The sequence below is a fragment of the Cebus imitator genome, unplaced genomic scaffold (assembly GCF_001604975.1).
Source record: "Cebus imitator isolate Cc_AM_T3 unplaced genomic scaffold, Cebus_imitator-1.0 Scaffold894, whole genome shotgun sequence".
Classification (NCBI taxonomy): Eukaryota; Metazoa; Chordata; class Mammalia; order Primates; family Cebidae; genus Cebus; species Cebus imitator.
In genome coordinates, this window is record NW_016108209.1 from 132,418 (window position 1) to 143,126 (window position 10,709).

A 10,709-nucleotide genomic window follows, 5' to 3' on the forward strand; every position below is an offset into this window, starting at 1 on the left:
CGTACCCTTGTTTTCATTCGATTCAAAGCATTTTTTTTATTTCTGCCTTAATTTCATTATTTCCTTAAAAGTCATTCAGTAGCAGTTGTTTAATTTCCATGTAATTGTGTGGTTTTGAGTGATATTCTTGGTATTGGCCTCTATTTTTTTGCTCTGTATTCTGAGTTTAGTTGCTTTGATTAAAAAATTGTTGAGAATTGCTTTATGGGAGAACATATGGTCGATTTTAGAGTATTTGCTATGTGCAGATAAGAATATTGTATATCTTGTCGTCGTTTGTTAGAGTGTTCGCAATTCAGGTCCTCAAAACCTTGGTTATTTTTCTGCCTCAATAATCTAACACTATCAGTGGGGTGTTTAAGTCTCCCACTATTATTGTGTGGTTATCTACACAATAGGTCACTAAGAAGTTGTTTTATGAATCTGGGTGCTCCTGTGTTGAGTGCATTTAAGATAGTTAAGTCTTTTTATTGAATTGAACCCTTTATCATTATGTAATGACCTTCTTTGTCTTTTTTGATCATTTTTAGTTTAAAGTCTATTTTGTCGAAATAAGAATAGCACCCCCTTTGTTGTTTTCCATTTGCTCGATAGATCTTTTTCCATCTGTTTACTTTGAGCCTATGGGTGTCACTGTGTGTTAGATAAGCCTCTTGAAGACAACATACTGTTGAGTCTTGCTTCATTATCCAACTTGCCACTCTGTGCCTTTTAAGTGGGGCATTTATCTTGTTTATTTTCAAGGTTAATATCGATATGTGAAGATTTGATCCTGTCATCATATTGTTAGCTGGTTGTTTTATAGACTTGCGTATGTGGTTGCTTTATAGTGGCAGTGGTCTATGTACTTGAGCATGTTTTTTTTTTTTTTTTTTTTTTTTTTTTTTTTTTTTTTTTTTTTTTTTTTTTTTTTTTTTTCAATATTTAGCATTCCCTTGGGGACCTCTTTTAAGGTAGGTGTGGTGGTTATGAATTCCCTTAGCGTTTGCTTGTCTACAAGTGTTTTATTTCTCCTTTGCTTATGACACTTAGTTAGGCTAGATATGAAATTTTGTGTTGGGATTTCTTTTCTTTAAGGATTCTGTACATAGGCCCCTGATCTCTTCTAAGTTGTAATGTTTCTCCTGTAAGGTCTGTTGTTAGCCTGATGGGGTTCCCTGTGCACGTGACCTGCCCTTTCTCTTTAGCAGCTTTTAAGACTTTTTCTTTTGAGTTGACCTTGGAGACTCTGATGACTGTGTTTTGGGGATTGTCATCTTGCATAGTATCTCACAGGGGTTCTTGGAATTTTCTGAATTTGTATGTTGACCTTCCTAGCAAGGTTGGGGAAATTTTTATGGATGATATCCTCACATATGTTTTCCAAGTTGCTTGCTCTAGCTCCATCTCTTTCAGGAATGCCAGTGTGTTGTAGCTTTGGTCTCTTTATGTAGTCTCATATTTCACAGAGGTTTTGTTCAGTTTTTCAGTTCTTTTAAAAATTTTTGTCTGTGTTGATTCAAAGATCATTCCTCAGGTTCTGAGGGTTTTTTTTCCCTCAGATTGGTTTATTTTGTTATTCATGCTTCCAATTGCATTATGAAATTCCTGTAGTGAATTTTTTATTTCCAGGAGTTCTGTTTGGTTCTTTCTGAACATGGCTAAATCATCTTTCAACTCTTGGATCATTTTACTGCTTTTCTTGGATTGGGTTTCAACTTTTTCCTATATGTTATTAAGCTTCCTTCTCATCCAGGTTCTGAAATATATGTCTTTCATATCAGCCATTTCAATCTGCTTAAGAACCATTGCTGTAAAGCTAGTGTGGTTGTGTGGAGGTAAGAAGACACCTTGCCTTTTAGGGTTGCCAGAATTGTATGTTTTTGTTTGTTTTTTCTTTTTTTTATAAACTTTGATTTTAAGTTCAGGGCTACATTTGCAGGTTTGTTACATAGCTAAGCTTGTGTCATGGCGATTTGTTGTACAGATTATTTCACTATGCAGGTATTAAGACTAGTACCCAATAGTTATTTTTCCTGATCCTCTTCCTCTTCCCAGCCTTCACTGACCCTTAGGCCACAGTGTGTGTTGTGTTCCTCTATATGACCATGTGTTCTCATCATTTAGATTCCACTTATAAGTGAGAACAAGTGGTATTTGGTTTTCTGTTCCTGCATTAGTTTGCCAAGGATAATGGCCCCAGCTCCATCCATGTCCCTGCGAAGGACATGATCTACGTTTTCTTTATGGCTGCATAGTATTCCGCAGTGTGTATGTACCACGATTTGTTTATTGAGTCTGCCATTGATGGACATTCAGGCTATGTATTTGCTATTGTGAGTAGTGCTGCATTGAACATAAACGTGTATGTTGTCTTTACAATAGAATGATTTATATTCCTTTGGCTATATACCCAGTAATGGGATTGCTGAGTTGAATGGTATTTGTCTTTAGGTCCTTGAGGAATCTCCACACTGTCATCCATAATGGTTGAAATAATTTACACTCCCACCAACAGTGTATAAACATTCCTTTTTTACCACAACCTTGCCAGCATCTGTTATTTTGACATTTTAATAATAGCCATTCTGACTAGTGCTAGATGGTATCTCATTGTGGTTTTGATTTGCATTTCTCTAATGAACGCTGGTGTTGAACTTTCTTTCATGTGCTTGTTGGCTGCATGTATGTCTTCTTTTGAAAAGTGTGTGTTCATGTTCTTTGCCCACTTTTTTATGGGGTGATTTTTTTTTCTTTTAAATTACTTTTAAGTTCCTTATAGATGCTGGATATTAGACTTATATCAGATGGATAGATTGCAAAAATTTTTTCCCATTCTCTAGGTTAGTTACTCTGTTGATAGTTTATTTTGCTTTGCAAAAGCTCTTTAGTTTAATTAAATCCCACTTTTCAATGTTTGCTTTTATTGCAATTGCTTTTGGCATCTTCATCATGAAATCTTTGCCCATGCCTATGTCCAGAATGGTATTTCCTAGATTGTCTTCCAGGGTTTTTATAGTTTAGGATTTTACATTTAAGCTGTTAATCTATCTTGAGTTAATTTTTATATATGTTATAAGGAAGGGGTCCAGTTTTGATCCTCTGCATATGGCTAGCCAGTTACCTCAGCTCCATTTATTGAATAGGAAATCTTTTCCCTATTGCTTGTTTTTGTCAAGTTTGTTGAAGGTCAGATGGTTGTAGGTGTGTGATCTTTTTCCTGGGTTCTATATTCTGTTCCATTGGTCTATGTGTCTGTTTTTGTACCAGTACCATGCTGTTTTGGTTACTGTAACCCTGTATTATAGTTTGAAGCCAGCTAGCCTGATGCCTCCAACTTAGTTCATTTTGCTTAGGATTGCTCTGGCTATTCAAGCTCTTTTATGGTTCCATATAAATTTTAAAACAGTTTTTTCTAGTTCTGTGAAGAATGTCAATAACAGTTTAATGGAAAAATCATTGAATCTATAAATTGCTTTGAGCAGTATGGCCATTTTAACAATACTGATTTTTCATATCCATGAACATGAATGTTTTTCCATTTGTTTGTGTCATCTCTGATTTCTTTCAGCAGTGATTTGTAGTTCTCCTTGGAGAGATCTTTCACCTCCTTAGTTAGCTGTATTCCTAAGTAGTTTATTCTTTTTGTGGCAGTTGTGAATGGGAGGTCTTTCATGATTTCCCTCTCAGCTTGACTATAGTTGGTGTGTTGGAATGCTAGTGATTTTTACACATTGATTTTGTATTCTGAGACTTTGCTGAAGTTGTTTATTAGCTTAAGAAACTTTTGGCTGAGACTATGTGGTTTCTAGATATAGGATCATGTCATCTGCAAACAAGATAGTTTGACTTCCTGTGTTTCTATTTTGATGCCCTTTATTTCCTTCTCTTGACTGATTGCTCTGGCCAGAATTTCTAATACTGTGTTGAATAGGAGTGGTAAGAAAGAACATCCATATCTTGTGCCAGTATTCAAGGGGAATGCATCCAGCTTTTTCCCATTCAGTATGATATTGACTGTGGGTATGTAATAGATGGCTCTTACGATTTTGAGGTATGCTCCTTCAATACGTAATTTATTGAGCATTTTTAACATGAATGGATTTCGAAGTTTATTGAAAGTCTTTTCTACATCAATTGAAATAATCATGTGGTTTTTGTCTTTAGTTCTGTTTATATGACAAATCATATTTATTGATTTGCGTATGTTGAACCAACCTTGCATCCCAGGGATAAAGCCTAGTTGATTGTGGTAGGTAAGCTTTCTGATGTGCTGCTGGATTCGGTTTGCCGGTATTTTGTTGAGGATTTTTGCATCGATGTTCATCAAGGATATTGGCCCGAGGTTTCTTTTTCTGTTATATCTCTGCCAGGTTTTGGTATTTGGATAATGACAGGGTTTCCAGAATTCTTAGAGTGGTTCTTTCTCATCTGTGTGAGCTGGTGTTTGGTCTCTAAAGTTGCTGTTTTTTGTATGTGTTTTTTTGCTTTTATATATTTTTTAATTTCCTTGCGGGCTTATTTGTGGTATAAGTTGGGTTTATTTCATTGGCTTCATTTCTGGGTACTTTGAGGTGGCCAATGTTCAGCTCACCCATCCTGGGCTGCATACTGTAACCCTAGGTGGCTGAGACCAGGCCTGCTGCTTTGTTCTGGTTTATTGAGGTCAAGTACTTGCTGTGCTGGAGAAGGTGAGGTGTTCCCATTCTGATGACAACAGTTCTTCAACAGGGGCTGCCAGCAAAAGTGCTGTAATTGGGCATGGGAGGCACGGAGTGGGTGCTGTGGTAGCTGGGGCTCAGGCACGTATATACCAGTAGAGCAGTGGTGGGCTCTGTGGGTGACTGCAGCAATGGGATGGCTGAGGGAGGGCCTCCCGGTGTGTCAGTGGGGCTGTGGTTTGTCTGTGTGTGTATGGATGCTGATGTGGTGGTGGTGGATTCTTATGCACATGGGCCCTGGCAGCATGGCTTGGGGAGGCTGTGGCTTAGTGCTCACCGTTGGGGGAAGGCTGCAAGTGGATGCTCACTGGTGGAGGTTTGTCTTCAAAAATACTTTGGTGGGAAGGTGGAGACTGCCAGGCAATGATCTATGACAGTGAACTCTGGCAAGGATTTTGTCAGTGCAGCTCAGGCTGTGCTGCGAGCAGGTGTGGCCAGAGGAGATATCAGCAGAGTGGGGGTTGCTTAGATCACACTGGCTGAATCCTGTGGGTAAGATAGCCTTGCACTCACCAGGTCCAGCTGCTCACAAAGGGTAAAATCACCTAGAAGAGCATGGTGAGCCTTGGGGATGGGCTCCCTTGCAGCTCTTCCCATGCCAAACCTTCTGAGCTCCTAGTATACTGGATTTCTGTCTCTAACAACTCTCCGGGCAATTCTTGCCATCTCAAATGTCCATGGGGCTCATAGGGGCTCCTGCAGCTAGCATTCCAGATGTCTGTGGCAACGGTGAACCACTCTTATGCCTATTTCACTCACTCCTTCTTTAGGAGCCGCTATTGGCCAGGAACAAGTTTTGGTGTTTGGCAGTCCCATGGAGTATTCCTGGCCTCCTCCGTTTTCAGCCCTGAGGCCTGCGTTCTTTCTCCCTGTATCCACTTTGAGTGCCTTCTTCCTGAAGATCTGTTTGCAGTGTGCTTGTCTACTTGATGGTGTGGTCTGTCTCGGTGAGAGAAGCTTTTCTTGGCTTTGTCTAGTCCACCATCTTGGCTCTTCTCCATCCAAGTCATTTTTTCAAGGTTCCATTCTTTCCACACTGTTTTGTAATGCCACTTCTGTCATCATCTCCATGCATTCATGGATCATTTTATTAGTTTCCTATTGCTGCCATAACAAACTTAGTAGCTTATAACAGCACAAATTTATCTTACCATCCTGGAGGTCAGAAGTTTAAAACAGGTTGACAGGGCTGCATTTCTTCCTGAGCTTCTAGGGGAGAACCTGTTCTTTGTCTTATCCAGCACATAGAAGCTGCCTGCGTTCCTTGGCATGTGCCCCACTTCCAACAGTGGCATCACTCTGATGTCTACTCCTGTCTTTACACCTTTTTCTTTGACTTTGGCCTTCCTGCCTCTTTCTTTCTTTCTTTTCTTTTCTTTTTTATTTTTTGACAGAGTCTTGCTCTGTTGCTCAGGCTGGAGTGCAGTGGCATGATCTTGGCCCACTGCAACCTCCACTTCTCAGATTCAAGCAATTCTCCTGCCTCAGCCTCCCAAGTAGCTGGGATTACAGGCATGCACCACCACACCTGGCTAGTTCTGTATTTTTAGTAGAGACGATGTTTCACCGTGTTAGCTAACCTAGTCTCGAACTTCTGACCTCAGGTGATCTGCCCACCTTGGCCTCCCAAAGTGCTGGGATTTCAGGCATGAGCCACTGTGCCTGACCACCTCTTTCTTTTAAGGACACTGTGATTATGTTGCACCCACTAGAATAATCTCCCAATCTCAAGATCCTTAAATTAATCACTACTGTAAAGTCCTTCTTGCTAGGTATGGTAATGTATTCACAGGAGCCAGAGATTAAGATGTGAACATCTTAATGGGAGAGCGCATTTTTCAGCCTACTCTAGTTGTCTTTCTGGACATTCCATTATTATTTTCTTGTGTTTTTCATTTATTCATCCTGAGCATACCCATTTTATAATCTCAATTGGATAGTTATACTATCCGAATAACATTTTGGGAAGTTTAATCCTGCTATTTCTTTTGTCTGTGCACTCAAGGTAAGATGTGTTTCCTCAGGTGTTGTATAATTCTAGATTATAAACTCATCATCTAGGGACTCTATCTGTGGCAATCTCATATGGCCTTGGTTAAAGTCTTATTCAACCAGAAAGCTTTAGCCATTGCTTCCCCTAACTGTCCAGGAGTCTATTCAGTGACCCAGCACCACTTCTCATGATACATTGTTGGTTAAGAGTTTCTTGTATCATATAGTGGTATAATTTCAAACCCCTAGCATGTACGAAGGCAGACTACTGATAATATTAATAAATACACAGTATAATCTTCTACCATTCAGGGTTTCGCCCAAACAAAACTGGTTTTTTTTTTTTTTTTTGGCTTGTTTTCTACCTCTTTTAGTAAGTGGATTTCTTTCCTTGGTTATTCTTTAACTGAGGTATAGCTCTTTAATAATCCAGATATTTTAAGAGAATATCTCCTTTTCTACTTCCTTCCTTGTTTGGATCTTAAGGTCTCTCTTCTCCTTACATGTGCATTAAAACTTAAGCACTTAGATTACTACTGAGATAGGCACACTTTCTAGAGTTTCTGTTGCATTAGTTTTGGCTACTGGAGATTTTGCTTACATTTATTGTGAGTAAAATATCTAGGAGTTTTCCGGAGTTTTCCAGAGTCTTCTCTGGTTAATTCCTCTTTAGCACTTCTCAATGGTGATTTCTCTTGGGTGTGTCATACATACATTACCTCTTGAGGCTGTTTGTGTTCTTTGTACCTTAGGTAGGCAGGAGCTGATTTGGGGGGAATAATTGGCTCTTGCTTAGGTATACTTTTGGTTTGGTCACAGTTCTGTCAGCATTGTATTATTATCAGTAACACCTCTACTGTGTCAAGATACTACTAATCTTACCTCAGATAGATTTTGAATACTATGATAGAGAAAATAATACATTATCAAAATGTTTTTTTTCTGTAATACCAATTATGAAGTGTAAAATACTTAAAATATTTTTACCTTAATTTTCATTACCCTGATTCTTATTTTCCTATTCTCTTTCTAGGATGTGTGCTGTGTTTGGTGGAATTTATTGTCTTCGCCATTCAGTACAGTGCCTTGTAGTGGACAAAGAATCCAGAAAGTAAGGATGATCTAAGTAACCTTCATGTATATATATTTATATTTATACCTCAAACACAGGTGAAAAATGTTGAAGTCAGTTTAAAAGAAAAGATTCTTCAAAGATCCTCCTTGCTATTAATAACATATCAACCTTGATTAAAAGTAATTTGTGTTTAGGTCCTCCAGAACAAGAATAGTGAGTTCAGAATATAGAAACTAAATTAATTTCCTTGCAATGTGCCTATAGCTCCTGGTCATCCAAGCTTGGAAGACAAATCATTTCAGCTGCCAGGGGGTGGGTGATGAGTGATGTTAGTTTTCCTTGTGGCCTTACCTCCTCTAATTGATTTTCATCAGACGACAACAAAGCCCTCTGTTATTGCATTTTTAAAAATGGAATTCACCTAAAGACTCATCAGATTAATCTCTGCTGATAATGCGTGTCACTCCAAGAGAAAAGACTTTAATGAGTTTTTAGGTAGATTGTTGTCATAAACTATGCTGCCCTCTTATCTAAGGATAAATTCTTTTACAATAGTATCAGGCCTATAGGCTGGTTTAGGGTTGAAATAAGAATTTGCTGGTTCTTTAAAAGAGCTGAACACCATCTGTTTACTCTGTATTTTATATTTCAATTATATTTACTTGTCTGAATTACGCTGGATAAAATATTCTATGATTTCTGCGTTCTACACTGAAACTTAAATGTGTCAACTGGATCCACTTTTAGAAGCTATCTAAATTGCTATGTGTTTTTCTTTTCTGTTACATGTTCTCAAGCATGTACTGACCTGTATTTCTTAGATGATTGTTTTTAGGGGGTATATAGTTAAATGGTATTTTTGAGGTTATAAAACATTTTAACACTTGAACTGGAAGCGTAAATAATACAAATTTTAAACTGTGTCTTTCATTTCACAAAAGTTTTCTATCATCTAAGTGGCATGAAATGTCTATTAACTTCTTATAGACTAATTGTAGTGAAAGAAAGCTAGTGTTTTGAGGTATGGTGAAGAAAAACCTCAACTCTAGAAATGTATAATATTTAGTAAATTTACTTTAGAAGAGTAATTCTGTTGTGTAAGGTAACATTGATACATATTTTAAAAGGGTTGCAAAATACCTTTAGCACTTTTATAGAAAGATACTACAAAATAAAAAGTGATAGTTTGGAGAGAAAAATTTACCCCTAGAGACCCAGATTGTTAACATCTTGACTCTATGGAAGTTAAGGAATAGTTGTCTTCAGACGTCTAGAGTCATTTTTCTTTGTGCATTCACTTGTTTACAAGAGTATGTTCTTATGATGGAAAGCCAGATAATGTATTCCTTGTTTGGTGCTTCTTTGCTTAGATTCTTTTACTCTTGGGGTCCCATTTCAGTCCCATGTGACATGAATAATTTGCATAGGTCATGTTTGTTTAAATAAAACAGATATGCTAGTATAGTAATTGCATTTCTTGAACTAAAGGCTACCTTTTCCTTACCTTTGACTTTGTTTTTATGACATACTCTGAACAGAGGAGCTCTTTTTCATGATCTAGGGCAGATTCCAGTTGCAACAGATAGCTGAAGGCTGATGGTCTAGAGACCAATTGAATCTCTAGACTGGTGGTTTTCAAACTTTAATGTGCCTAAGAATTACCAGGTAAGCTTGTCAAAAATGCAGATTTCCATTCCTCACTGTCAGAAAGTGAAATTGGTTAATAGGCTTAGGGTGAATGCAGTAATTTGCAGTTGTAAAGAATACTCCAAGTTAATCTAATAAAGGAAATCCTTAGATGACACTGAGAAACACTGATCTATAAGGTAAAATTCAGGGCTTAGTGAAGGGCACTGTGTTCCATGGTAAACTGGGGGCTTTAGGTCTTAAGTCAACCTAAGGCCTTATCGATATGAATCTGTCAGATATACTGACAATCAAATTTGAATTTTATTATTTATTTAGTTATTTTTATGAAACGGAGTCTCGCTCTGTCTCCCAGGCTGGAGTGCAGTGGCGTGATCTCAGCCCACTGCAACCTCCCACTTCCAGGTTCAAGCAGTTCTCCTGCCCCGCCTCCTGAGTAGCTGGGACTACAGGTGTGCCCCACCACATCCAGCTAATTTTTGTATTTTTAGTAGAGACGGGGTTTCACCATGTTGGTCAGCCTGGTTTTGAACTCCTGACCTCGTATTTGCTCACCTCAGCCTCCCAAAGTGCTGGGATTACAGCAAATGTGAATTTTAAATAGCAGACAGACTGCTTCTAACTTAATATTTTAAAACTATCTTCATGGAAAGACATTTCTTGTTTTGTAACTTCTAAGGCATGAGTAAAGGTTGGGTAGCCCTGGAATGAGAGGAGACTTGGATTTCCATTAGTGCCATGAATGACAGTGGGCAAATCCTTTCCTCTGGACTGAGTCCTTTATCTGAAAGATAAATGAAATGGACCCTGTAGTAATCTCTGGATCTCCTTCTAGATTTGACATGCTTTGGTTGAGTTATTTAATGTTCTCAGAAAGTACTTGGCTTTTCCTTAATATTTAGAGATGAATTATCTTAAAATATTTTATATGCTCAAATGTAAGCCATTCTCGCATAATGCATAATCTTCAATCCCAGTGAAAAATTAAAAAAAAAAATGAACAACTTGTATGTGCCTGCTTGTATGAATATAACTTAAATAGCACACAGCCTACTTGTGCTATTAATTATATTGTTATATTACTAGAATCCCAGTTTTCTAGTGAACATCATCATCTTGTCCATCTTGTTTTTTTAGAATGCAACGATTTTGGATTCTGTATATGAATCTCTTCCTGAAAAATTTATTCTAAGCCATAAGTATTTATTTCTTTAACAAGACAGTTTTTAAAACTTGACCTGAAATCATAACATTCCTGTTATCTACAATATTCACATTATACTGAAATGCTTAAG

General features: G+C 37.8%; 1 protein-coding gene across 7 annotated transcripts in view; it reads left to right on the forward strand.

Moving 5' to 3' along the window:
* CHM (CHM Rab escort protein) overlaps positions 1–10,709 on the forward strand; it is a 183,056-nt gene that overhangs the window by 127,746 nt on the left and 44,601 nt on the right. For all 7 annotated transcript variants that reach the window (XM_017520861.2, XM_037735673.1, XM_017520862.2 and 4 more), the window contains one exon: positions 7,726–7,803. In XM_017520861.2, the coding sequence (XP_017376350.1) occupies positions 7,726–7,803 (78 nt within the window). The remainder of the gene's footprint in view (positions 1–7,725; positions 7,804–10,709) is intronic.